Source organism: Peromyscus leucopus, chromosome X (genome assembly GCF_004664715.2).
Source record: "Peromyscus leucopus breed LL Stock chromosome X, UCI_PerLeu_2.1, whole genome shotgun sequence".
Classification (NCBI taxonomy): Eukaryota; Metazoa; Chordata; class Mammalia; order Rodentia; family Cricetidae; genus Peromyscus; species Peromyscus leucopus.
In genome coordinates this window covers 104,092,137-104,119,773 of record NC_051083.1, presented here as the reverse complement: position 1 = coordinate 104,119,773, position 27,637 = coordinate 104,092,137, and the positions used below count along the sequence as shown (strand labels likewise).

Below are 27,637 nucleotides of genomic sequence, written 5' to 3'. Positions count from 1 at the left end.
TGTGTAGACAATAGCAAAGTACTTTAGTATCTATTTCTGTGTATCACTTCCGCAGCTTGGAGTTCATTGTGGTTGTTGCTTAAGGGCATGATCTCAGAATTTTGTGAAATCTGTCTCGCACCAAAGACCACATCTGTGAGAACCAGACTTTTACCAGCCAAGGTTTAACTCATCCTCTATATACTTTTTGTATAATTTCATTTATTTCTTCCTCACTATTATACACTCATCTATCTTTCTAATTGTCATATACCCTTCTATACCAATACCTTAGGGCTGGCTTCATATTTTCTATGATCTGCTGTCCTTCTTCCTTACTATAAAGGCACCAAGGCTTTCTAGTCCTGGCTAGCCTTTCCATAAAAGGCAAATCACTCCAAAGTTGTTTCTTTCCTTCATGATTCACTCCCCCCGACACAGAAAAGACATACAGAGAAAAAGCATGATTAATGCAAACAAGGACTGTCTCCCTGAGATCCTCAGGCTGCATGATGACCGTTGATTGTGGGGAAACTGCCTGAGGTCCCGCTCCAGGAAGCTTCAACCTCAGCCCTTCAGCTGCCGGACTCCAGCACAGCGGCATGCTTTGCTACAGTTACACAGGTGTCTCAGCTGTGGGCGTAGCACTTCCCCCTTTTCTGTTTTTAAAATGAAGCTCGAACACGTCCTGTTGCACTGTTTGTACGGAAGTATAGAGACATTTAATGAGACAAGGGAAAAGAAAGATGACAAACACCACCAGTAAAATAAGCACTCCAATGACTATAAAATATTGCAGCCAATCCATCGGATTCAAATCTTTGATTCCCTTTTCTATTTCTGAAGCTAGGTCCTGTAAACCTCCTATCTGCAAATTAGCCTGACTCATAGCAGAGATATCTTTCTGAAGTTCATCTAGATCATGAGTAATATCTGTATCTTGCCAGACACCTTGCAGGTGGGCCTTGACCTTTTCCCAAGGCTGAGAAGTATTATAAGGTAATGGAGTAACACAGATGGACTTAAAATTACCATGGCAGCGAGCAAACATTGTGGTCTTGAGGTTAGAAATATCTTGTCCTAAGGCCAAAACCACTTCTTCTAAAACATTAATTTTTGACTCTAATTTTTTATCTATAGCCTCCTGCTCGAACAGAGCCATAGTAATATTCTTACTAAGAGTATTCACATAATGAGCAGTATGAATTTCTTGAACTAAAGCTGTATTTGCAATAGCAAAAGTAGTAATTATAGAAATCAATGCAGTAATGCCCAAAATTAATGCAGCAACAAACCATTTTGGCCGAATCAAACCTCTCAAAGTATTTAATACTTGTAAGACTGAATTATCATACCAAGGCTCAGGGCCTAGTTCTACAGGCAACATGACAAAAGGAGGTCGCCTGCCCATAATCACAGTTCCCAAATCTTTCCGCTCTGAGGAAGTGATACAATTTGCTAATTTACAAGAACTACAAATTATCCGAAATGAATTACCATCTTGTGAAATATTAACAAAGGAAGATTGTGTCAAAAGTAAAGCATTAGGATAGGATACGCAGGCTCAAAGACCAATGGCCTCTGGTTGAGTATGGTTAGGTTTTTTCTCTAGCATCATATTGGCAGCTGCAACAAGCCTAAATAAATCAGAATGTTTTCTAGTGATGTTGCCTTGTTTTGCAAACCAGGTGGGCTCCACAAGGCCTGGAGAAAACCATCTCCTAAGGGGCTCTCCATGTCCCTCAAAGACATACTCATGAAATTTTTCTTTATGAGTATTCAAGTAATCTTTATAGGTCTCTCCTTTGTCATTAGAATTAGAGTAGTCCCAAACTTTAAGCACATCCAACGACCCCCGTGGTTCATACCACGCAGCAGCATTAGGAAAGCCACAAGTCAACCAAGCTGGAAACTTGGACAAGGAAGAATCCCAAAATTGATCCTTGTCTCTATATTTTTGAATGCAAGGAGTTATAGGAATAGTATTAACTTGAGTAAAATTATCTCTATACAGTCTGTCTCCTAAAGTTTGCAGCTGTAGCTCCCAAACCCATCGCCTACCAGCACTCGCTTTGTCTGGGCTGTCAGTCAGGAAGGTTCTATAAGATGTGGGAAAGCAGCCGTAAGGCACTTTCCCTTGCAGTGTCAGGCAGATTGGTAGTGAATCTGCTCTGCCTTCAAAATTTACAAGAGAGGAGGAGCTGCTTCGAGCCTCAGAATCTTGAGCTCCACCCAACCTGACTGAATCATTTGTCAACACTTTGATGGGTTCCCGATCTAACCATCCCACTGGCTGAATGATTGGGGGATTAGGAACATACGCCCAAAAGGAAACTCCCTGAGCTACTGGTAATGGAGCAGAGAGCAAAGACAAAAGGGCAATGAAATAAAATGAAGCGGTGAGGGGTTTTCCTTGCTCAATCAGCAGCTTCTTCGCGTTCTGAGTCAGAAGCTGAATCTGCGACCAAGTCACTTTCATTTTCTCGCCGCCGAGTTTCATCTTCTTCATTTTCGTCAGCAGCTTCTTGTGTTGCTTCCTCCAGCGGCGCTTGCGCCTTCTTTTCTCCCTTTGCAGGTCGGATAAGGTGATCCGGGATCCAGATAGGGGAATCGGCATCCTGTGAAAAGACACAAGCATATCCTCGTCCCGCGGTTATGAGGACATCCGGTCCCTTCCATGTGCCAGACAATAAATCCTTCCAATACACCAATGGCAGAGGTGTACTGTGGAACTCACGATCCCAGTGAATTAGGGCTGCAGTGAGTCCTTTGTCATCAGTATTTAGATGATTAAGCACAAATAGGGCATGAGATAAAACATGATGAGGAGTAAAGTACCCATTTGAGGCTTGCAGCCTCTCTATTTGCAGCTTCAGATTTTGATGAGTTCTTTCTATGATAGCTTGCCCCTGTGGATTATAGGGTATTCCAGTAGTGTGGGCAATTCCCCACTGATTGCAGAATTGCTCAAATGCTTTTGAAGTATATGCTGGCCCATTATCTGTCTTTATTTGTGATGGAAGGCCCATAATCTGAAAACACTGTATGAGATGCTGAACCACATCTTTGACTGCTTCTCCAGTCCTGGCTGAGGCAAAAGTGAAGTGAGAATAAGTGTCCACTGTAACATGGACATATCCCATCCTACCAAAGGAGGAGATATGAGTCACATCCATTTGCCAAATGACATTTGGTTTTAAACCTCTAGGGTTTACACCCATTTTTCGTGGGTGATGAATAGGAGGGCAATGTGTACATTCCCTCACTATTTGTCTTGCTTGTTCTCTTGTTATAGAGAACATTTTCCTCAAAGCAGATGCATTCTGATGATGCATTGCATGACTCTGTTGAGCTTCTTGTATAGTAAAGGCTCCTAAAGAATTCTGTGTTAGTAGATCTGCCATAGCATTTCCTTGAGCCAGTGGGCCAGGTAATTTGCTATGTCCCCTTATGTGTCCCACATAAAATTTTTGTGATCTATTGTGTACCAAATTCTGTAATTTTTGTAAAAATGGTAAAATAGGGGACTTCCCTGATAAAAGAGCAGTTTCTAATGCTGGAAACAAATTAGCTACATATTTAGAATCTGTAAAAAGGTTAAGTTCCTGAGGAAACTTCTCAAAAGCTAAGATAACTGCTCTTATTTTTGTTTGCTGTGTAGAAGTTTTCTCTCTTTCCTCTACCCACAGCCCATGTGTCTGAGTGAAAACCGCAGCTCTTCCTGTGGAAGAACCGTCTGTAAAGATATTTATGGCATGATCTAGGGGGCTGTGAGAGAACCAGACAGGAAATATCAGTTCCACATGCCTTGCAAACTCTATTATAGGATGTCTAGGGTAATGATACAATATTTGGCCTGCATAATTTTGCAATGCCAATATCCAATCTTCATTGAATTGATATAAATTTTCTAATTGTGCCTTATTATATGGAATGATAATAATATGAGGCTCTCTGCCAAATAATTCCCTGGACCGATTGCGGCCTTTGCAAATTAACAGGGAACACAAATATGGATAATCAGCTAACATTTTTGCTTGAGTGTGTGGCAAATGTAGCCATTCCAACACCCCGTCCTGCCAAAGACAGGCAGTAGGTGTATAGGAAGTTGCAAAAATTAGCAAAGACCAAGGTTTTTCATAATTTATCTGTTGTACTCTGGCTTCAGTTAAGGCTTGTTCCACTAATTGTAAAGCCTCAATAGCTTCCTTGGTCAATTCCCGTTTTGATTTTGGATCTGTATCATCATGAAGAATGGAATACAATGGACTTAGCATGCCTGTGGTAATTTTTAAATAAGGCCTAAGCCAATTAATGTCCCCTAGAAGTTTTTGGAAATCATTTAAAGTCTTTAATTTGTCTCTTTTAATGGAAACCTTTTGAGAAGTAATATAACCTTCTTTAATAATTTGACCCAAATAATTCAAAGGCTTATCTCTTTGCACCTTATCAGGGGCTATTACCAGACCATATAGAGTTAATGCTTCTATAGTTTTCTCTAATATTTTTTCTAGCTGAGTTTTATCTTTATGAGCCAAAAGTATGTCATCCATATAATGAATAAGATACAAATCACGATGTTCCTGTCTTATTTTTTGTAAAGCCAAGTCTACAAATTTCTGACACAATGTGGGTGAATTTTTCATTCCTTGTGGTAAAGTTACCCATTGATACCTCCTAAAAGGCTGCTTAAAATTCTCTGAGGGAACACTAAAGGCAAAATATTTACTATCTGAGGGGTTAAGTTTAATGGTAAAAAAGCAATCCTGTAAATCTATGACAATAATATGCCATCCTTGTGGCACAGCCACTGGTGAGGGCAGACCAGGCTGTAAAGGTCCCATGTCTTTCATGACTGCATTAATTGCTCTAAGATCTTGCAACAGTCTCCATTTTCCTGATTTCTTTTTAATTACAAAGACAGGAGTATTCCATGGACTATTGGACTCTATTATGTGTCCTTTTTGTAATTGTTCCTGCACCAGCTGTTCTAGAGCCTGTATTTTTTCTGTTGTTAGGGGCCACTGACTCACCCATACAGGCTCGTGAGTAAGCCACTCTATTTTATCTGCATATAGATGTTCTGCAGTGGCCCCTATGAAAAATTTTGATGGCTAATTTGGTCTGAGGTTACTAACTTTATATCCATGGAATCTAACATATCTCTTCCCCATAGTGTAAAGGGAAGAGAAGGAAGCACAAAAGGTTGAATCAATCCTTCCCTGCCTTCACTCTTCCATTTTAATAATGCAGTGCTCTGCATAACTCCTGAAGCAGAGCCAAGCCCTAACAAAGAAGCACCTGTCTTATGGACGGGCCAGCTACTGGGCCAATCTGAGGCAGCTATACAGGTCCTGTCCGCACCTGTATCCAGCAGACCCCGAAACTTCCGTCCATTGATCATAATACATTTAAAGGGTCTCTCTCCGAGATCCTGTATCATGAATGCACCTCCAGTGGATCCAAACTGCCCTTGCCCTCGAGCAGCTTTAATAACAGGATTGGGCAACTTAACAAAAGGCAAAAGAATCAATTGAGCTAGCCTCTGTCCTTTATGAATTTGTATAGTTTCAGCTAATGGTTTCACCATAACCTTGATTGTATTTTCTGTATCTGCATCAATAACTCCTGGTAGGACTTCAAAATTCTTTTGATAATTGGAACTTCGTCCAATGACTATTCCTACAGTTTGTGGCAACAGAGTACCCTTCACATTAGTGGGGACCAATGTCACTCCATCCCATTTGGATAATATCATATCCTTAGTGCTAGCAAGGTCCAAGCCTGCACTCTCTGGAGTTGCTCTTGGCAAATCATGAATAGTAAATTCTGGAGCATCAGGGTTTAACCCTGAGGGAGGTGCCCTTTGCTTGGCCTCCTCTCCCTTGGGTGCGGGGTTAGGAGAACACCCCTGACCTAGTTTTTTGTCTCTTCTAGATCATCATTGAAACTTCCCCTACCTAGAGGAGTTCCATCCTTATGAAACTTTGATTTGCACTCATTTCTCCAATGTTTACCTTTTTTGCAGCGAGGGCACAGGCCAGGAACCCCCTTTCTGGGTCCTGCTCTGTTTCCCTGCCTGCAATCTTTTTGCATGTGTCCTTCTTTCCCACATTGAAAGCAAGTAGGAGATTGGGTGGCCTTCTTGCCATTCCCATATGTCTGTTTTACATAGGCGCTGAATTTCTGTCCTTTCATTGCTGCGGCGTAGGCCATTCCTTGCACTACAACCGGTGAGGCATCTTGGCATGCTTTTATGTAATCTTGCAGGGTTCCTGTTTTTCTGATTGGCCTAATCAGATCCTGACAGAGAGCATTGGCATTTTCCCAGGCTAACTGCTTCAAAAGAATGTCCGTTCCCTCAGAGGGAGGGAGCATTCTAGAAATAGCTTCCTCAAGTCTAGCTATATACTCTGGATAAGACTCTTCAGTACCTTGCCTAATGCTAGCCAATGCTCCTCCTTTGGTACCCTGAGGAGGAATCTTACGCCATGATTGTACGGCGTTGGTTGTTATCAACTGCAAGATATCTCTAGGTATCTTGGTCTGAGATTGTGGGGTGGTGTAATCCTCTGTCCCCATAAGCATTGACATAGTGGGCTTAGGGCCACGTTTTCTGAGGGATTGTACCACAGTTTCTTTACTTCTGTCTTCATACTCAGTCCTCCAGAGGATATAATCCCCAGGGCTGAGAGTGGCTTTTGCGGTTTGCATCCAGTCATAGGGTGTTAACCAAGAGCTGGCAACCACATCCACTACTTGCAGTGTGTAGGGAGCAGAAGCCCCAACACTCTTTACTGCAGATTGCAATTCTTTTAACACCTTTAATGAGAGGGGCTCCCATACAGGACCCTCATCATCCCATGGTTCTGTAACAGGAAAGACCCCAAAAGAGGCGTCCCCCGTCCTTCGTGCCTCTGCCATGGCCCCTTGGAAGCCAACAGGTGGCAAAGGAGGATGCTTCCTGGGTTTTGGCACGGGCCGCTGACTGGCCGCAGCGCTAAGCACCTCAAAAGATCGGGGATTATCAGAATGATCCCGATGATCATCTTCCCATTCCTGCTCTGCTTGTTGATCATCAAGACCCCAATCACCATTATTGTCTTCTAAAATAGTGCTATACTGCAGAGGAGGAGCAGAGGCAGTGAGCGGCATATACTCTCCCTCTTCTCCTTCCTCCTGGCCTACTTCTGCATAAATAGGGGATTCCCCCTGATCAGAAGCGGTTTCTCTGCAGAGTCCCTGAAACGGGGTTGTCTCTGACAAGAGATCCCTCAAATGAAACCATAATTGAAATGCTTGAGGGGGCAGAGTCTTTTCGCCATGGTCTGTACATATTTACGCATTTCTTTCCCCACTCTCTTCCATTCCTCTAAAGTCAAGGAGCCTTCCTCAACGAACCAAGGGCTAGCCTTTCTTAAAAATTCAATAAACTGTCCCACATCTGAAACTGATGTCCGGAACCCTGATTTGGCTAACATGTGTTGTATCATAGTACCCATCATTTTCTCATTCTTAGTCAATGAGTGCCCCATGATTCCTTGATTACTTACTCTTAACCGGTGATCCTTTACCGGCGGGACTGCAGCTCCCTGGTAAGAACCGTACCTGACTTCTGAGGAAAGAAAAGAGGGAAAGATTACCTGTCCTTCAGGTCCCTGTTCGGGCGCCACCTGCCGCAGACCACCCAGAGGGAGACCACCACTGCGGGAGAACCAGGGAGAAGGCTCGAGGAGAAGTCAGGAATCGGCGAGGAAATGACAGACAGACACACGATGGATTGATGTGCTGCTGCAGATTTACTTCTGTAAAACCAGTGCTTATATTCTTTTACAATCAAGGAACTTGGCAGGGGATTACATCAGACTGTTAATTTTTACAATTACTCAGAATCAGCAAACTTTTACAATTCCATAGAATCAGCAAAAGACAATAGCAAAAATATATCAATATCTATTTCTGTGTAGACAATAGCAAAGCACTTTAATATCTATTTCTGTGTATCACTTCCGCAGCTTGGAGTTCATGGGGGTTGTTGCTTAAGGGCATGATCTCAGAATTTTGTGAAATCTGTCTCGCGCCAAAGACCACATCTGTGAGATCCAGACTTTTACCAGCCAAGGCTTAACTCACCCTCTATATACTTTTTGTATAATTTCATTTATACACTCATCTATCTTTCTAATTGTCATATACCTTTCTATATCAATACCTTAGGTCTGGCTTCATATTTTCTATGATCTGTTGACTTTCTTCCTACTATAAAGGCACCAAGGCTTTCTAGTCCTGGCTAGCCTTTCCATGAAAGGCAAATCACTCCAAAGTTGTTTCTTTCCTTCATGATTCACTCCCCCCAACACAGAAAAGACATACAGAGAAAAAGCATGATTAGCGCAAACAAGGACTGTCGCCCTGAGATCCTCAGGCCGCATGACGACCGCTGGACGTGGGGAAACTGCCTGAGGTCTCGCTCCAGGAAGCTTCAACCTCAGCCCTTTAGCTGCCAGACTCTAGTACAGCGGCAAGCTTTCAAGCTTTGCTACAGCTACACAGGTGTCACAGCTGTGGGCGTAGCATTTCCCCAAACCACAACTTTCATATTAAACTTAACTTTTGAATTAGTGTGGACGAGAGCCAGGTGTGGCGACAGACACGTCTGCACTTTCAGCGCTCTCGAGGCAGAGGCAGAAGTACGGACGGATGTTTGAGGCCAGCCAGGTCTGTATAGCAAGTTCCAGGTCAGCTGGGCTGAGGGAAGGCCTGTTTCAGTAGAAAGGGCTTCTACTTATGTCTCGTTGGAGGACACAAGTTGAGTCAAAGGCTGACTCACCATGAAGTATGGAAAATACAAATTTACCCTTAGGACTCGCCCCTCTTCACCCCCCAGGACAACTCTTCTAGGGCGAGACGTGCCTGAAGCCAGACCTGGACTCCAGGGCTGAGGAAGCCGGGGAATTGTGTTTCTACTCAGAGTCAAGGTAACGCCCCTCCTTTCGTGCACAGCGTCTGGCCGTTTGCTCGGAGAAGGAGGCTCGGAGCCTGCCACGGATCACTAGCTTGAAGGTTTCGATTGGCAACCTCTTTTCTGCAAATATAAGTAGGTCCCCCCTACCCCGTGGTTAGTAAGAAAAAAAAGAAAGACACTCAAAGATAGCTTTGTTGTGTGGAAAGAAAGAAAATTCCACTTTAATGTACTTAAGAACTCATCCATGATACATTAGGCCTGGCCCTGGTAAGGCCTGGCCAGTCTCAGGAGCAGGTTGCCAGAGGCTAATGCTACCAGCACAGGGAGATTTGCTAACAGCAGACCCAGGCAGGCAGGTATTAGCTATTTGCTCTGCATCAGTAGTTTACAGTCTTAAACTGTTTCTTTAATATTATTCAATGAACTCAGTAGTTCAATCTACCTAGAAACAGCTACCAGAAGTGTAACTTTCCCGCTCTCTTCCAAGGTGGATCACGATCCTTGCTCCAAACGTCTAAGTCCTGTAGCGTTGGGACTGGGCATCAAGGCCAGCCTGGTTCTCGGCTCTCCTTCTAGATGGATTCTTCCGACAGTTAGCTAGTGGCAGAAGACCTGGGACAGGGCTGGGGGCCCAGACGTGGTCTGCCCATTACAGGCCCAAGCTGTGTCGGAGGAGCATCTACTTGAGTGGGGTCAGGAACAACCTAAGTATAAGCTCTCTGGTCCACTTCAACGGTACTGGATGAAGGGGAACAGATGGCGCAGAAAGCCATTGCTCTGTCCTCTCTGATTGCCTGGTGCCTTCTTCTCTTTGGCTGACTGACCCATCTCTTTGCAGTGTGTCCCTATGGACTTGGAGCGCGTTGCACTTGGAGTGTGTCTCAGCGACCACCCAGTGCTGGTGGTGCTGTTGTTGTTGGCGTTGTCGTGCTCTTTGTCGCGTGCCATCTCCCATTCTTCTGCTCCGGACAGCTCTCTCAGGCTCCAAGAAGCACCAGGTCGAAGATAGTGACAAGGCCGGTGGCCACTGTGATCGCGACGCGTGGGGTCAGCCCCCAGAGCTCCCACCAGCACCTTGATGACCATATCGTGGCCCTGCAGAGCAGCCAGGTGGAGCGGCGTGAGGCCACCGCTGCCTGGAGCGCTCACATCAAGTGGCAGTCCCCGACGCCGGGCAAAGTCATGCAACCAAATGAGCTCCTCGTGGCGCCCATGCTTTGCTAGCCAGTGCAGCACGCTGTAGCCCGTGATCGGGTCGTCCTGCATCAGCAAGCTGGGCTCCGCCTCCAGCAACTCCAGCAGCACCTCAAAACGGCCCTCCGCGGCTGCCAGAATCCACGCGTGCTCCTTCGGCTCCAGGCACACTCGGCTGCTGCCCTGTCCGCTCGAGCGTCGGGACCCAGGCGAGGCCGGCTCCAAGCGCTCCTCCGACAGACACCCGGCGGGAGCCGCCCCCTGCAGCCCCAGCAGCTCCCGCAGCGCCCCTCGCCGGCGTGTCCCACTCGCTCCGCTCACCGACAGGGTGCTGTGGAAGATCGGCTCCCGGGACAGGGTAGCACTGTCCGCGACGGCTTGGCCCTTGTACCTGCCAAGGCTGCAGACGTCTGTTCTGTAGGAGCGGATCCGCACGGCTCTGGGCGTGTTCAACTTGGCTGGCTCGTCCGAGGTCTTGGGCAGCGGGTTCGCGTCTCCTTGGGGCTGGGCCATGATCTTCCAGCTGCCGCCCGGGTGGCTCCGATGGCTAGCGTTCGTTGGCCTTCCAAGGGCCCCACCGGGAGAGGAACTGGCGCTGGCGGTGGGGAAGGAAGCGTCTTGAGCAACTGGGCTCCGAGGGAGGGAGTGAAGAAGGGGAGGAGAAGGATCGGTGGGAGGGAGCAAGCAGGGGGGAGGGTGCCTTTGTGGGCGGTGGGGGGCGTGGAGGGGTGGGCGGTCCAGTAGCGTCCCCTGGACCAGCCAGGCTTCTGCACGCTGGGTACCACTGCACCATGAGCAAGCGCAGCGACCTCAGGACTCGACAGACTCCAACCCCAAAAGACCAGGTGAGTGGTAGCCGGGCCTCCAGCACCTGAAGAACAACCGGGGAAGGGGGGGGGGGGCAGGGCACTGGTATGTGGTGCTCTGGTGAACCGGGTTCTCAGCATCCCGCAGCTAGGGTGAAGAGGCCCTAAGTCGCCTCTTCGTCTGTGGGCTGGGCTGAGCTGGGCTTCCAGTCACAGCCTTCAAGAGCCGGATCTTGGAGCTTCAGGGGCGATCGCTCCCTACCCTCTCTTCCTTCACTTTTCCCGATCGCTCCCTACTCTCTCTTCCTTCACTCTTTATCTCTTCAAGAATCTTCTTGCACTTTGTCCCTGTGCGCCTTCTCCCTAAGCCTTCGTGAGGCAGCCTGGCCTCTCCTCCGTGTGACTCAGGCTGCTCCTCTGCCCTGCCCTTTCTGTAACCTTGACCTTCTTCTTCGCAGCAGCACCGGCGTGTTGTAGGGGATTCCTGCGGAGAAACTTGAGAACGGGGCTGGGGGTGGGGGGAGCCTGGTAGAAGAGGTATTTCCCAGAACCCAGCCTTCTCCCTTCGTTACTTCTCTGGGTTGGTCTGGTGAACCTGACCCAGCGTCACAGATTCATCCCTGATAAATGCATTAGGAAACTTGCTGATGTTAGTAAACTCGTAGCTTCTACTCTTTTGAAAAGGGCAGATAGTTTATCTTTTTATTTCAGCATTAGACTCCTCTTAGTCTTTCCTTTTACCAACAGATGATTTTGCTGTTTGCTTGATTTTTCCTTTGAGACAATACCTTACTTTAGGCCAGGCTGGCCTGGAACTCCAGGTGAACCTCTCTGCCTTTGGTCTCAAGAGACGACAGTTCTGATATTTTGGAGACAGGGTCTTACGCGGCCCAGACGGGCCAGAAACTCAATATGTAGTCAACAATGACATTGAATTTCTGATCCACATTTGTTCTCTTCCCAAGTCTGGGGAATAAAGGTTGCCAAATTAACTCCCCCTTGAGATAGTAGTTCTTACCTCCCCTCCCCTCCAGTGTTAAGGAACTAAGCATGCAAGAAAGGAGGAGCCAGAGAAGGCTTTGGAGCCAGGGAGAGACACAGCCATCATTCAGGCTGTGTTTGGAATATGATTTGGGGAGAGGCAGGAAGCCACCTCTTTAAGCAGTCCAGATCAGGGTGGGTGGGGACTGAGGCCAAGCCAGCTCTCTCCTCTGAGTCCTACAGTGGCACCAGCCATGGACAGTGTCAGACAGTGGCCTTTCCTCCTTGTTGTTCAAATATTTGGCGTTGGCTCTAAATATCTTGAGTGTTCCTTTGTGACAGTATATGAATTTGAACCTTTTTTTTTTTTTAATTTATTGACTCTGCACTAGCCGCTGCCAGCTACTTTACATGTGTGAGCTCTTACTTCTCCCCATGGTCTTAAGAATTAAGAATCATTCCTTCCTTCAGTTTGCAGAGAGGTTAGACCACTTGCCCAAGGTCACCCAGCAGGAAGTAGCAGAGTAAGTCTGTAGGACACAGTGGCCTTTGTTCTGGCACAAAGAGACTGGCATTCAAGCCAGGTTTATCTGCTGCTGATCACTCACACAAGCACCAAATTGCAACCAAATGGCTAAGTGTGAGCTCTCTGAACTGACCTCTCATTTGCCCTCCTCTACCTAGACCATCCTCCTTCTCTCTCTCTCTTTTAAGTTTATTAATCTATTTTGGATTAATAATAATTAATGATAATAATTATTACTATTATTTTGTTTTTTTGAGACAGGGTTTTACTGTGTAGCTTTGGAGCCTGTCCTGGATCTCGCTCTGTAGACCAGGCTGGCCTCGAACTCACAGAGATCTGCATACCTCTGCCTCCCGAGTGCTGGGATTAAAGGTGGATTTACATGTCCCCACAGCCCAGCCAATTTGGGGTTATTTTTGATATTAGGGTTTTATCTGGTCCAGGTTGGCCTCCATCTCCCGATCTTCCTGCCTTCACCTCGTAAATGGCGTGATTACAGTCAGCTGTCACCATGCCTGCCTCTGATTTGTTTGTTGGTTTGTTTTTTGAGATAGGATTTTTTTACATAGCCTAGGCTACCCTGCTACTCACTGTATAGCCCCGACTGGTCTTGAACTCTCAGCAATCCCCCTGCCTCAGCCTCCCATTTCCTTCACACTTCTGTCTGGTGAAGTTCGTCATGTTTTGAGATCAACCCCAGTATCCACCTTATCTAGCCAGCCTCCTCTGCCCCAGCCTGGAATGACCTCTTACTTCCCACCTCCCTGTCTCTATTACCCCATTGTCACCCCACTTAGAGGGGACTGGCTCTTATATTGGGGTTCTCTGACAGGTTGATTAAACTGTTTGATGAGTGTATCACACACTATCCTTGTGCAAACTTTGTATGTGCAGAAGAAATAGGTGCTACTTTGCTCTGGAGTGGTAGCCTGGGAAAAGGTGAATTTGTGTGTATGACTGTGAATATACGCTCGTATTGGAAGAGTCCATGTCAACTCCTATCACTGCATCAGACCAAAATCTACAGGACTTGGCAACTCATTGATTTGCTCAATTTATAAAAATAAAGAAAAATAGCAATTAAACTGTTTCTTCCTTGAGCCAAATGGCCAAAGCTTCCCCTTGGCCTTTGTGGACTCCTTAAAGACCAGGCCCAGGCCAGAATGGGCTCCAAGCTTACAGGCTTTCATTTTCAAAATGAACCCCAATTGACAAGCAGCTCTTCCGTTGCTCTGGAAACTCCCCTCTGTAACCCCAAATCTGTAAACACCAAACCACATGCATGCACACACACATACTTCTAGAATATCTGAACAGCTGCAGCAATATTTTCTTTAAATCAAAATGCCAGCCTGGAGAATGCTGGATGGAAGAATGCTTGAACTATGAATTTTCCTTGCCACTAAGCAGGCAGTTGCCTTCCTATCAGCATTAATAATATCTCTAGTTCCAGTTCAAAGACTGCAAAGGCAGGCACCTGCCTGGCACCCATGACCCACGTGCCCTTGCTAAACTCTTTGTAGAGACCAAAGCCACATTGCTTCTCCAGTAACTTGTTTCAAGGGCTCTCTCTTCCCTAGATTGCCAGATGCATGCCCTGATCCCCACAACCACAGAACCCGTCTCTATTTCAGCAGGGAATAGGTAGGGTGAGAAACAGAAGGGATACTACCAACTTGCTTATGACCGAGATATTAGTTACGTGGCAGCCTTCATCTTACTTGCATGTTCAGGATGGGACCTAGGTCTCACAGGTTAGACAAGTACTCTACCTCTGAGCTACGTCTCTAGGTCTCATCTTCTCAAATTCTTGGAAATGATCGACCCAGAGTTTAGAAGATAGCTGTGTGCACCACCATGCCCCCAACGCCACACCAAAAGTTGACTATAGGATGGGTAATTTATGTTGCTGCTGCTGGAATACCCCTAATATCCCTGTGGTTTTATGTAGGGATCCTGTACTATGATAATGAAGAGAAATTGTTTAGAGAGGCTCTAGCTATGTAGTCTAGGGTGGCTTTGACCTCCAGATCCTTCTGCTTCAGCCCACTGAGTTTGGGGATTACGGTGTATGCCACAATGTCTTGCCTAAAAGAAGTCTTTGTTATTGTTTTGAGAAGGGTCTCACTGTGTAGCCCAGGTTGTCTTCCAACTTGTGATCTTCCTGCCTCAGCCTCCCATGTGCTGAGATTAGAAGCTTGCTCCACTGATTCTAGCTAATTTACACACAATTTCCCAGGAACACTGGTCCTAGAGTAAAGGTAAAGGTATGTGCATCCTAGGAGATCAGTGAAATTTGGCAGTGGACTTTATAGATTAAGAAAAACCCACTAGTGCCCAACAGGCAAGAGGAAGGTGTATAGGATATGGTAAGTAAATCTCTCAGACTCCCAGAGTCCTCTGTCAAATTATGCTGATGTCATATTTTTTTTTTGGGGGGGGAGGCAGGGAAGGGTCTCACTAATGTTGTCCTGTCTGGTCTAGAACTCTGCTTTCTAAGTACTGGGACTAAAGCATGTGCCATGAAGCCCATATCTAATATTATATGATTCTTAGTGAGATAGAAATCTGTTTTTCCATACTATGTGGGTATGAGTGTGTGATGGTTTGAATGAAAATGTCCTCCACAGGACACATGTCTGACTTCTTTGTCCCCAGTTGATGGAACTGCTTAGGAAGGATTAGGAGGCATGGCCTTGGTGGAAGAGGCATTTCACTGGGGTGGGGGTTGAGGTTTTCATGGTACCCCTCCCCTACCTCCTATTTGTATATCAAGATGTACATTCAAAGCTGTCCTCCTGCCACGCCTTTGCTTCACCACGTGGACTCTAACCCACTGGAACCCAAAGCCCCAATTAACCTGCCCCCCTTTTGTTTTTTTTGAGACAGCATTTCTTTGTGTAACAACAGCTCTGGCTGTCCTGGATCTCGCTCAGTAGAGCAAGCTGGCCTACTGGGATCAAAGGTGTATGCCACCTTTCTTTTTTCTTTTTCTTTCTTTCTTTTTTTTTTTTTTTTAAGGTTTACTTACTATGTATACAGTGTTCTGCCTGCATGTGTCCTTGCAGGCCAGAAGAGGGCGCCGGATCTAATTGCAAGTGGTTGTGAGCCACCATGTGGTCCTGGGAATTGAACTCAGGACCTTTGGAAGAGCAGTCAGTGCTCTTAACCACTAAGCCATCTCTCCAGCCTGCCACCTTTCTTTTATAAGTTGCATTGGTCACAGTGTTTGTCACAGCACTAGAGAAGGAACTGACACAGAATGTGTGACCGAGAACACATGTTTGAGTGGCGTGGTGGCGAAGGTGGTGGTGTGCGTGTGCGTTGTGTACACTGTCAGGTGTTGCTCTCTGGTTGTCATTGTCCCCTCCTTGAGGTTTTACACTAGCAGATATCGTTAAAATTTTTAAACTTTTGTTTTACTTGTTGTGTGTATGTATGTTTATGTGTGTGTGTGTGTGTGTGTGTGTGTACATGTGCTAGAGTGCATGTGGAAGCAAGCACCTTTGCCCACTGAGCCATCTAGCCAACCCGGGATCTCATTTTCAATACTTTCCCCTCTAGACTATGAACAAGCCATGCTGAGTACTTTCCCAGTACTTTGAGATTATTTCTTTCATTCCTTGCTTCACTGTCAAAAGTTCCAGTCTTATTTTGTGAGCTGGGGCTGCTCAGAATAGAAGGTGGTAGAATCAAGTTGAAGCACAGGCGAGTCACGTGTCCACACCTGCTCAAAATGACCTGGCAGTGGGCAGGGAGGAGAAAGAAACCTTTCGGCCTCGGTGGAGGCAGGAAACCTGCCTTAACACCGGGGTTAGAACTGCCTGACTGGAGTCCAACAATCCAGCTTTGGGTGTGAAGTGTGAAAAGAAAAAATATTCCACATTTCATCGACACTGTGACGAAACCCAATGCCTTCTCCAGGAAAACTCTGGGAATGTTACCATGTGCCGACACAAGGGGGCGCTCTAGAGAAGTAAACCTGAAAGACAGGGTTCCAGCGGGAAGAGGCTTTGCAGGTGGTAGGGAAGGAGGCTGCTGCTCACCCTTGGCTTTTAGGCAGCTTAAAGGAAAGAGGTACTGGTGCCAGGACTTCTGGAAAGACATAGATGTCACCCTGAAAGGAGGGGAGCCATCTAGAGAGAGGAGGGTAGTGAGTGGCACAGTGGTTTGTCACTTTATTCAAACACTAGGAGTTAAGTCGTTGGTGAAAAACGACTGAAAAAACAATAACTGCTGTAATATTTAAGGCTTGGAATAATACTGTTTTAGAACTTTTTTTTAGCATGCTTTCCTTTCTCTTTCTTCCATCCTTCCTCTCTCTGTCTCTCTCTCTGTCTCTCTCTCTGTCTCTCTCTCTCTCTAGGGCTAGGGGTTGAACTCAGGTCCTAGGCACAGGTGCTAGGCAAGTGTGTTCTACTACTCAGCTACATTCTCAGCCCTCTCTCCTCCATTTTAGACCAGGAGTTGCTGTGTTATCTAGGCTGAACTTCAGCTCCTGGACTCAAGTGGTTCTCCCACCTCATGCCCCACCCCCCCATCTAGTATAGGCTCAAGGTCCCGACACTTAAAAATTATTTATCTTCATCTTATGCGCAGATGTGTTTTGCCTGCATGTATGAATGTGTAGCACATGCATTCAGTGCTTACAGAGTCCAGAAGAAGGTATCAGATGCCCTGGAACTGAAGTTGCAGGTAGATGTGAACCGCGCAATGTGAGAACTAAATCCTGGCTTTTTGCAAAAGCAGCAAGTGCTCTTAATCGCTGAACTATCCACCCTGTCCAGGTCCTGGCTCTTTTTTATTTTTAATTATCTCTTTAACCTAGGCAACAAGCCAATGAGGTTAGTATAGAAGAGTAGTGTTTATCTCCAGTTCATACGTGGGATTGAGGGAGGTTAAATGACCTACCCAAAGCTACCTGGCTCAAAAGCCATAGAACATTCTGGATGTGGTGGTGTGTACCTGTGATTCTAGCATTCAGGAGGTAGAGGATAAGATGTCCAAGGTGCGGGGCGGTGGTGGCGCACGCCTTTAATCCCAGCACTCGGGAGGCAGAGCCAGGCGGATCTCTGTGAGTTCGAGGCCAACCTGGGCTACCAAGTGAGTTCCAGGAAAGGTACAAAGCTACACAAAGAAAAACCCTGTCTCAAAAAAAAAAAAAAAAAAAAAAAAGATGTCCAAGGTGATCCTTGGTTTCAAAAGTCCAGTCCAGGCCCAATGTTTCTCCCCCTCCATCTACAGATCAGGTTGTATCTCTCAGCTACTGCTCTAGTGTCTATCTGCATGCTGATAATGGACTAAGATTCTCAAACTGTAAGCCAGCCCCTAATTAAATGTTTTCTCTTATAAGAGTTGCCTGGATCATGGTGTCTCTTCAGAGCTATAAAACTGTGACAAGACACTGTTTCAAAGCAATATTTAAAAGATGGGTTGCAGAGGGGGCTGGAGCAGTTAAGAACATTTGTTATCTTTGTAGAGGCTTGGGATTCAGCTTCCAGCACTCAGGTGGCTCACAGCCACCTGTAACTTCATTCCAGGGAATCTACCACCCGCTTTTGACCGCTGCAAGCATGTGGTACATATACACACTCAGGTGTGCACAGGTGTACACACACACACACACACACACACACACACACACACACACACACAAATAAATAAACCTTTTTTTGGAAAAGGAAAGAAGGAAGCCAGGCAGCAGTGGCTCATAACTTTAATCTCAGCACTCAGGAGTCCAAGGCAGGTAAATCCTGAGTTCAAGGCCAGCCTGGTCTACAGAGTGAGTTCTAAGACAGTCAGGGCTACACAGAGAAACCTTGTCTTGAAAAACCAAAAAACTGACTGGGCGGTGGCGGCACACGCCTTTAATCCCAGCACTTGGGAGGCAGAGGCAGGCGGATCTCTGTGAGTTTGAAGCCAGCCTGGTCTACAGAGTGAGATTCAGGACAGACCCCAAAACTACACAGAGAAACCCTGTCTCAAAAAACAAAACCCCCCCCCAAAAAAAAGAAAAAGAAAGAAAGAAAAAAAACAAAGGGTTTGGACCAGTAGATTTTGCCTAGTCCATTCAAGGCCACTATGTAAAAAAGGTTTAAAAAAGAGCTAGATATGTGAATCAAGAGTAGCTATTGCTTAGCACACCCAAGGCTCACCCCAGTACTATTTTTTTTAAAGGTTTTACTCTGAATCAAAAGTCTTGCTCAAAAGACCAGGCATAGTGGTACATATCTAATCCTGGCATTCAGGAGCTAGTAGAGGCAGATGAAGGATCTCTGTGAATTCAGGGCCAGCCTGGTCTACATAGTGAGTTCTAAGACAGCCAGGGTTCCATAGTGAGACCCTGCTTCCAAAAGTATCCTGCCCTTTGTTAGGGTTTGTTTTGATTTTCAGTACTGGGAAGACAATCCAGGGCCTTGGCACACATAAGCAGCTATTATTCTACCGTAGAGATACCAGCTTGTTTTGCTTAGTTTATGTGGCAGGAATCTTAAAAGTTCTTATTAATAAAATCAAACCTGAGGCCAATTATTGGGGTGACTGCTGGAAGATCAGAGAAGCAGAACAAGCCACAGCTAACTCACCTCACCAATTCCTCAAGTGATCCTGTTTCCTCAGACTGGAATCCTCTGAGTCCTCATCCAGAATGAATCTCAGCTGAACTGTGGTGCTCAAAGCCTAAAAGCTTAACCAGCCAAATGCTGCTAGTTTCTGGTCTTCACGCCTTATATATCTTTCTGCTTTCTGCCATCACTCCCTGGGATTAAAGGCTGGCTTTCTGGGATTAAAGGCGTGTCACCATGCTTGGCTATTTCCAATGTGGCCTTGAACTCACAGAGATGCAGAGGGATTTCTGCCTCTGGAATGCTAGGATTAAAGGTGTGTGCTACCACTGCCTATCCTCTATGTTTAATATTGTGGCTGTTCTGTTCTCTGACCCCAGATAAGTTTATTAGCATGCACAATATTTTGGAGAACACAATACCACCACAAGTTTGTTTTTTTTATTTTTTGGTTTTTCTGAGACAGGGTTTCTGTGTTTCCTGGAACTCACTTTGTAGACCAGGATGGCCTCGAACTCACAGAGATCCGCCTGCCTCTGCTTCCTGAGGGCTGGGATTAAAGGCGTGTGCCACCTGTCTTGAAAAATAAAAAAAAATGAAAGAGAGTGGGTTTGAGGTTGTCACTTCTGGTCCCCCTTCACCATGTTTAGCAAAGACCATATTACAAAGGGACTAGACGAGGGGACCTTTGGCAACCCATGCTTTACATTTAATTTAATTTCTTTATATATTTTTTAATATTTATTTATGTGTGTACACTCATGTGTCTGTGTCTATATTAGTGTATGTGCACATGTATGTGGAGGTGCCCATGGAGGTCAGAAGAGGGCTTTGAATCACTGGAGCTGGAGTTACAAGTGGTTGTGAGCCACCCAACGTGAGCACTGAGAACCAAACTCAGGTCCTCTGGAATAGCAGCAAGTGCTCGTAACTGCTAAACCATCTCTCCAGCCCATATATATATCTTATGTATATATTTTTCGAGACAGGGTTTCTCTGTGTAGTATTGCACCTTTCCTGGAACTCGCACTGTAGACCAGGCTGGCCTCGAACTCACAGAGATCTGCCTGCTTCTGCCTCCCAAGTGCTGGGATTAAAGGCGTGCCCACCACTGCCCAGCCTCCCTTTTATATTTTTTGTTACCAAATGCATTTAAGTAGATATCCCATGCCTCAATAAATCATTTCTTGTATACTCCATTTTGGAGACAATTGGTTTACTACATCAAGGCCATTTTTCAAAGAATATGGATGGACATGGTGGCACATACCTATAATCTCAGCACTTGGGAGGTACAGGCAGGAGGACCTTGAGTTTGAACCAGCCTGGGCTACATAGCAGTTCCAGACTTGCCTGGAGTATACAGCCATACTCTGCCACAAGCAATAAAACAAGAACAGATAAGGTTACTAAGTACTGACAAGGGAAAAACTAAGTCGTGAATGAGGGTGTGACGGGGCCAGTATCCCAACACTTGTTTGGCCTCAGTGCTCCTTCTATGAGACTACATGTTCTGGCTGATTCAGTCACAGGTTTCTCATTTCTGGCACTAGAATGGAGGAAGATTTCTTTCTTTTTTTCTTTTTCTTTTTTTTTTTTTTTTTTTTTTCAAGACAGGGTTTCTCTGTGTAGCTTTGCGCCTTTCCTGGAACTCGCTTTGGAAACCAGGCTGGCCTTGAACTCACAGAGATCCACCTGCCTCCTCCCGAGTGCTGGGATTAAAGGCGTGTGCCACCACCACCCGGCAGGAAGATTTCTTAATTGTGTTTTCTCTTCGGGAAGTGCCTTTCCCTCTGGGCAGGGTACAGCAGAGTAGGGATTAGGATTAGAGCAAGTATGTGGGCAATGCCCTCGCCATATGTGTGACGCAGTGCTAAGCGTTCAGTCCCCTCACATGTCCAGGAGACATGTGTTAGTGGAGCCTCTGGGACGTGGCTTACCCACAGACCTAAAATACACATGGAGCTGCCTGTCATCTGTCTGCCCCAGAAGTCGTATCTCTCTGATTAGTTAGTTGTGTGGTAGACAGTGTGCTACCTTCTCTGTTTCTCTCTCACTGAATTCCCACAACGGCTTTATAAGAACACTGTTGTCAGGGTTGGAGTGATGACGACTCAGCTCTTGCAGGCAACCCAAGTTCCGTTCCCAGCACCCACATCGGGTGGCTCATAACTACCTGTAACTCCAGCTCCAGAGATACACCACTTTCTTCTGGACTCTAAAGGTGCTTGCGCATACATGCAAACACACACACACACACACACACACACACACACACACACACACACACTTCTTGTATATTATCCCCCATTTTATAGATGCAGAACTGAGGTTTAGAGAGAGTAACTTGTTAAAGGCCACTGATAACAAGGGGCGAGGCATCTCCTAACAGATCTTGTAGCCTTCAATCATTGCTTGAGATGGAGAATAACAGAATTGCCTTTTTTAAAAGATTTATTTATTTATTTGTTTATTTATTTATTTATTATACAGTATTCTGCCTGCACATATGACTATAGGCCAGAAGAGGGCGCCAGATCTCATTATAGATGGTTGTGAGGCACCTTGTAGTTGCTGGGAATTGAACTCACGACCTCTGGAAGAACAGCCAGTGCTCTTAACCTCTGAGCCTTCTCTCCAGCCCCAGAATTGTCTCTTTTTTGTGTTTTGTTTTTGTTTGTTTTTTTCGAGACAGGGTTTCTCTGTGTAGCTTTGCGCCTTTCCTGGAACTCACTTGGTAGTCCAGGCTGGCCTCGAACTCACAGGGATCCGCCTGCCTCTGCCTCCCGAGTGCTGGGATTAAAGGCGTGCGCCACCACCGCCCGGCCAGAATTGCCTTTTTAAGGGAAATGAACTCCAGACACATGTAGAATGGTACGGACTGTGGGTTGGTGTTTGACTAATGAGGTAAGAAAGGAACCTGGGGCTGGTGGGATGGCTCTGGGGGTAAAGGCAGGCCAGAGACCTGAGTTCAACCCTTGGGACCCACATGGTGGAAGGAGTGAACCAAATCCCACAAGTTGGCTTGTGACTTACACACACACACACACACACACACACACACACACACACACACAGTGGCACTGCCCCCACACATATGTAATTTTCCAAAAGAAACTAGAATGCTGGCTATTGTATGACATAAAACTTTTTTAAAAATTAAAAAAACATTAAGTGGTTCTCAAACTTAGGATGTAAAATAATCTTCATCATTTTGAGTTCTAGTTCCCTACAGGAAATAATATGCTTGGAATGAAAAATATCTACTCCCAGAAGCCTTGGCCCTAGGTTCCAAGAAGCATTATAGAAATGTGATAATGCTGTATCATCCAAGCACATTATCAATTTCTTTCAAGATTTTAATTTTTTTTTTTTTTTCGAGACAGGTTTCTCTTGTGTAGCTTTGCGCCTTTCCTGGAACTCGCTTTGTAGACAGGCTGGCCTCGAACTCACAGAGATCCGCCTGCCTCTGCTCCAAGTGCTGGATTAAAGCATGTGCCACCCCCCCCCGATTTTAAAATTTTTGCTGTTTCCAAGATAGAGGTTTTTTTTCTAGTCAAGGCTGGCCTGGAACTCACTATGTAGTCTAGGCCAGCCTCAAACTCATGCAATCCTCCTACTCAGCTGAGATCACAGGTGTGAGCTGCTACGCTTGGCTTGTGGCTTTTCAAAATTCTTTTCTTTTTTTTTTTTTTTTTTTTTTAAGATTTATTTATTTATTATTATAAGCAAGTATGACTGCAGGCAGAAAGGCGCAGTCTCATTACGATGGTTGGACCACCATGTGGTTGCTGGAATTGACTCAGACTCTGAAGGCAGTCAGTGCTCTTAACCTCTGAGCATCTCTCAGCCTTTTTTTTTTTTTTTAATTTTAATTTATTTATTATGTATACAGTGTTCTGTTTGCATGTATGCCTGCAGACCAGAAGAGGGCGCCAGATCTCATTACAGATGGTTGTGAGCCACCATGTGGTTGCTGGGAATTGAACTTAGGACCTCTGGAGGAGCAGCCAAATGCTCTTAACCGCTGAGCCACCTCTCCAGCCCTCAGAATTATTTTCTAAAAGTATCTGTTGCTGACAGTGGAAATGTAGGAGATGAAGCAAAAACTTTTCTCTTCTTCTACTCAGAGAAGCTTTGGCATTGACAAATGCCACCTGCTGTCAGTGGCCCTGGTCTGCCACTTTGACACCAAGAGAAGTCAATGCCAAGTAAGGGAAGTAGCGGGCTGCCTGATAGTGAGCCCCCAAAGACTTTGGGAGTAATTTGATCTCCCAGGAGTTGAACCCGAGAAGCGCTTGTGAAAGGCAGGGAGATCTGGCCTTGGTCCTCTTGGAAGATTTCTGAGAACAGAGTGCTTGACTTTCACTGACAAGAGGTTGAGGAGCCAGTCTAGCGTGCATTTCACGAGTTCCCTCTGTTGATGGCAGCCGGTTGGAGCACTACAGAGGGACGCTGCCCTCCAAATCAGCCGTGCCCTCAGTGTCGGCTGGGTATCATCATCTCTCTGGATATGGCTAGACACACTGCAGCTGATGACTACCTGACAGGAAGTGGAATTTAAGGTTTAGAGAGCTAAGGGCCTGAGCAGGTGCCCAGACCTCCAGTGTTTCCCTTCCACTTTCTGCCATGCACTGCTGGCACCCCAGCCCTGCCTCCCAACACCCCCCCCCCCCCACGCAGCTCTGCTTGACCGCTCTTACCCTTAACTTTGCTTCTCCCACAGTACCCCGAGTCTGAGCACTCAGCCTCACGATTTCTCATTTCCTATCTTGAGTAGGTCTCAAATGACTTATGTCTCAATTCTATATCTAGTGTCACAAAAGTGAGCACAGGGGGCAAGACAAAGATTGAGCAACCACAACTGGAGTGGATAGGGGAGTAGGACTTAGAAATGGGTGGGTGGGGGCTGCCAGTCCAGTCTGAAAGCATTGGACAGTCCACCATGGTGATATATTGTGTACCCTGATAAAAGTTACCTGAAGATCAGAGAACAGGACAAGTCACTAGATTAAACATAGATGCCAGGCAGTGGTGGCGCACACCTTTAATCCTCGCACTGGGGAGGTAGAGATCTGCCTGGATCTCTGTGAGTTCAGAGCCACCCTGGAATGAGACTGACTCAGTCTAGGAGAGAAACAGGGCCAGGCAGTGGTGGCACACACCTTTAATCCCAGCACTTGAGATCTCATGTCTTTGCTTGGAAAGGACACACACCTTTAATCCCAGCACTAGAGAGGTTGAGACAGGAAGTGATGCCTGGGTGGAGAAAGGTATGTAAGGTGTGAGGAGACAGGAACTAGAGGCTTTTTCAGGCTGAGGAGTCCTAGAGGTATTACCCCAATATCTGGCTGTGATTTTAATTAAAAGACATTTAGAAATTCGAGCAACAGTTCACAGTAAGAATGGAGTGAGACCGGGTGCTGGAGGGCTGGATTGTTGGACCTGCTGATCTCCCTCTGGGCTAGAACCTGGGACAGGGCAGAGCCTTCAAGTAAGGGTTGTTTGAGGCAGAGGCAGGTGGAGCTTTGTGAGTTCAAAGCCAGTCTGGTCTACAGAGTAAGTTCCAGGACAGCCAGGGCTACATAGAGAAACCGTGTCTCAAAAAACCAACCAACTAACCAACCAACTAAACAAACAAAAAACAAAAACAAGCTCATACCTGGTGAGTTCTTCCAACCTGCCACCACTCCAAATTTAAATCCTCATACAAACTTTACCAGCTGGTTCCTTTATCACCTCCATTTTCCAGGTAAGGAAACTGAGGCACAGAGTAGTTGAACAACTTGCCTGAGACTATACAGCTAGTTTGCATTGAGGCAGTATGACCCTAGTTCAGGCTCAGCTCGGAGCTTACACTCTGAAATAGCCACCTTGTGGTAGAGGCCTTCAGTGCATTGCACTCAATGCAGTGGTTCTGATGGTGGGCGTCCCAGACGCAGAGGGACTGAATGGGGAGACTATTCTGGTCACCCATATCTTTCCTGGTGGCACAGGTAACCGTGCATCTAGGCCTTGGGTTTCTAAACACTCATCTGGAGACCACAGCTGTCTCATGCGGTGTAAACCTGAAGAGATGGGTCTCTAACTGGAGCCCTGCATCAATCTAATCGACCTGAGGCTGCTAGCAGGTGCTTTTGGTATTTTGTTGTTTGAAACAGTCTTTCTATGTAGCTCTGACTTTTCTGGAACACGCTAGGTAGAGCAGGCTGACCTCTTCCGCAGATCCACCTGTCTCTACCTCCCAAGTGTGACCGTACACCTAGCATGCTGGTGTTGGCTGATGGCAGTCTGCATGTGTATGGGTTGAGTTCCCCTAAACCGTTCTGGCTTCAAATGTGAAGCATCTGGTGAAAACTCCATTTGGAGTATTGCTGGTTGTGTTTTGTTATCATCTAGAGATCCAAAGAAATAGGGCCTGTGTCTTTCCTGGCACTGAGTCAGTCATTGTCATCTGCGTCTTCTGTGGTATTAGAGAGCTGTATCTGGGGCTGGAGAGATGGCTCAGTGGTTAAGAGCACTTCCTTTTCTTCCAGAGGAACCAAGTTCAATTCCCAGCACCCACATTAGGTGGCTCACAACTCTTATAACTCCAGCTCCAGAGCTGTGCCCTCTTATAGCCTCTAGAGGCAAAACACACACACACACACACACACACACACACACACACACACACACACATACATATAAAAATAAATAAAATAAAATAAAAGTTTGAAAGATGGCTCAGTGGTTAAGAGCACACAATTCTGCCCCAGGGGACCAGCGTTTAATCACCCACGTCAGGCAGTTCACAGCCGCCTGTAACTCCAGTCCCAGGTGAACTCACACCCTCTTCTGGACTCCTTGGGCACCCACACAAATGTGCACATATCCACACTCAGACACACACACGAGCTCATAAAATAAAAAAGCAGAATATATCTTTTTTTAAAAAGAGAAGAAACGTGAGAAAAAAAAACCAAACAAACAAAACAGCCCTGCCTGGCCTTGCTGGGCCAGTGAGCGGTCAGGGTCAACAGCCTGCTGGGTAGTGAGTCGTCAGGGTCATCAGCCTGCTGGGTGCTCTAAGACCCGAAGCCTGCAGTTGCCCCCACCTGTCATGAGGTGGTTCCAGCTCTTTTGCAAGTTCAGCTTCTCCCTGAGGAATCTAGCCCAGCTTGGACATCCATTCTGGTTGCCAGCTGGCGACATCCAGACTTCTGTTCCTGGGGTCCCCTGGCAGCCAGTTTGGCAAGAGAAGTCTGAGAAGAATAGTCACTGGATTTCTTTTCTGTCTGACAGATGCTTGGAGCTGCTAGAAGTGTGTGCAGATGCAATAACTTGCCATGGTTTCACTCACCCAGATCTAGGGGGAGGATACTCTCCTTCAAGAGCAGATAGGGCCTGCGTGTCTGATCTAGAGAGCTGGGCCGGTTCCACACTTGTCCACACATTTCAAAGTCTAATTAAATGCTAGGGCTGCCTCCTGCATCTCCTTCTGAGCTTACATAACACTTGTTTCCCAGGGCTCCCAGAAGATTTTTACAAAGGAACAAAACACATCCAAACATACATGTAAATTATTCAATATGTAAGAGTGAAAAATGAGTAAGCCTGCAGATGGGCAAGACTTTGGTACCCAAGCTGTAGGAATGTCAAGGGGAGCCTGGGGGAGGAGGCTCAGGAGACCTGTACTCTCTCTGTTGGTCTGGTGCTGTGGGATGGATGGTCTTTCTGTATGCTGTGAATATGTGTGGCTCTGAATAATAAATAAAGCTGTTTTGGCCTATGGCAAGAAAGCTTACAGCCAGGTGGGAAATCCAAGCAGAGATACAGAGAGAAGGGTGGAGTCGAGAGAGATGCCAGCCACTGCCAAAGGAGCAACAAGATGCCAGCAGACCAGTAATGCCACCGCCACATGGCAACATACAGATTAATAGGAATGGGTTAATTTAAGATGAAAGAGCTCACTAGCAAGAAGCTGAAGCCATAGGACATACTGTTTATAATTAGTATAAGCCTCTGTGTGATTATTTTCTAAGCAGCTGTGGGACCACGGGTGGGAGAGATTTGTTCAGACCTCGGGGCTGGGCAGGACCAGAGAAACTTCCCACTATAGTCTGGCCAGGCTTCTCCTGGAGTATTGTGCTCAAGGGTTGGAGTTCATCTGTAGGAGGGACCAGGAAGGGAATGGCCTCTTGATAAGAAGTGACAGAAAACACTAAACATGTTTAACTGAAAGAGAAAATGCTTTTTGGGAACGTGACAACTGCCTTTACAAAAAAAAAAAAAAAAAAAAAAAACAGAACAGCTAGCCCATGGGAAAGATGGCCAAGGTGGGTAGGTGTGGGCGGAGTGGAGGACCGCAAAGATCATGGGTTTTGGACTCAGGAGTCTGGCTGAATTCATGGCTCTGCAATGTATTAGGCCTCGTCCATTTGCTCAGCCACCTTGTCTCCCCTAGCCTCAGTTTCTCCACTGGTGTAGTGGGTAGGATAATAGTTTCTTCACTGAGCTGTTGTGAGGATCCAGTGAAAGGATGCCTGTAAAAGAGTAGCTGGAATCTTCAAAAACAAACAAACAAACAAAACAAACAAACAAAAAACAGTTAGCAATTGGTATTACTTAAGTCTCAGAGTAC

General features: G+C 46.1%; 3 protein-coding genes across 4 annotated transcripts in view; 1 reads left to right on the top strand and 2 right to left on the bottom strand.

The window, feature by feature from the left end:
• Nucleotides 1–314: 314 nt before the first annotated feature.
• Nucleotides 315–8,564, bottom strand: LOC119086635 (endogenous retrovirus group K member 19 Env polyprotein-like). 2 transcript variants are annotated; one of them, XM_037199048.1, is made up of 3 exons: nucleotides 7,623–8,564; nucleotides 2,041–2,597; nucleotides 315–675 (listed from the first exon to the last, which is right to left on the bottom strand). In XM_037199048.1, the coding sequence occupies exons 2-3, from the start codon at nucleotides 2,594–2,596 to the stop codon at nucleotides 596–598; spliced, it is 636 nt and encodes a 211-aa protein (XP_037054943.1). In that variant the 5' UTR covers nucleotide 2,597; nucleotides 7,623–8,564; the 3' UTR covers nucleotides 315–595. The 2 variants fall into 2 exon arrangements, with proteins under 2 accessions (XP_037054943.1, XP_037054944.1); XM_037199049.1 differs by lacking the exon at nucleotides 7,623–8,564 and adding an exon at nucleotides 7,533–7,616.
• Nucleotides 8,565–10,770, bottom strand: Sowahd (sosondowah ankyrin repeat domain family member D). The gene has a single exon (XM_028887333.2). It carries the CDS (start codon nucleotides 10,649–10,651, stop codon nucleotides 9,674–9,676), a length of 978 nt encoding a protein of 325 aa, XP_028743166.1. The 5' UTR covers nucleotides 10,652–10,770; the 3' UTR covers nucleotides 8,565–9,673.
• A 135-nt stretch (nucleotides 10,771–10,905) lies between these two features.
• The window catches only part of Septin6 (septin 6), a 136,641-nt gene continuing 119,909 nt past the window's right edge, over nucleotides 10,906–27,637 (top strand). Inside the window, exon 1 of the mRNA XM_028887311.2 lies at nucleotides 10,906–10,983. The gene's annotated coding sequence lies outside the window, so the exon portion shown is untranslated. The remainder of the gene's footprint in view (nucleotides 10,984–27,637) is intronic.

Coding starts and splice junctions, on each gene's coding strand:
- LOC119086635 (XM_037199048.1), bottom strand. CDS start 2,596: ATGCCGATTCCCCTATCTGGATCCCGGATCACCTTATCCGACCTGCAA. Junction 676..2,040: donor CCCAGACAAAGCGAGTGCTG/GTAGGCGATGGG, acceptor CCGTACAAACAG/TGCAACAGGACGTGTTCGAG.
- Sowahd (XM_028887333.2), bottom strand. CDS start 10,651: ATGGCCCAGCCCCAAGGAGACGCGAACCCGCTGCCCAAGACCTCGGAC.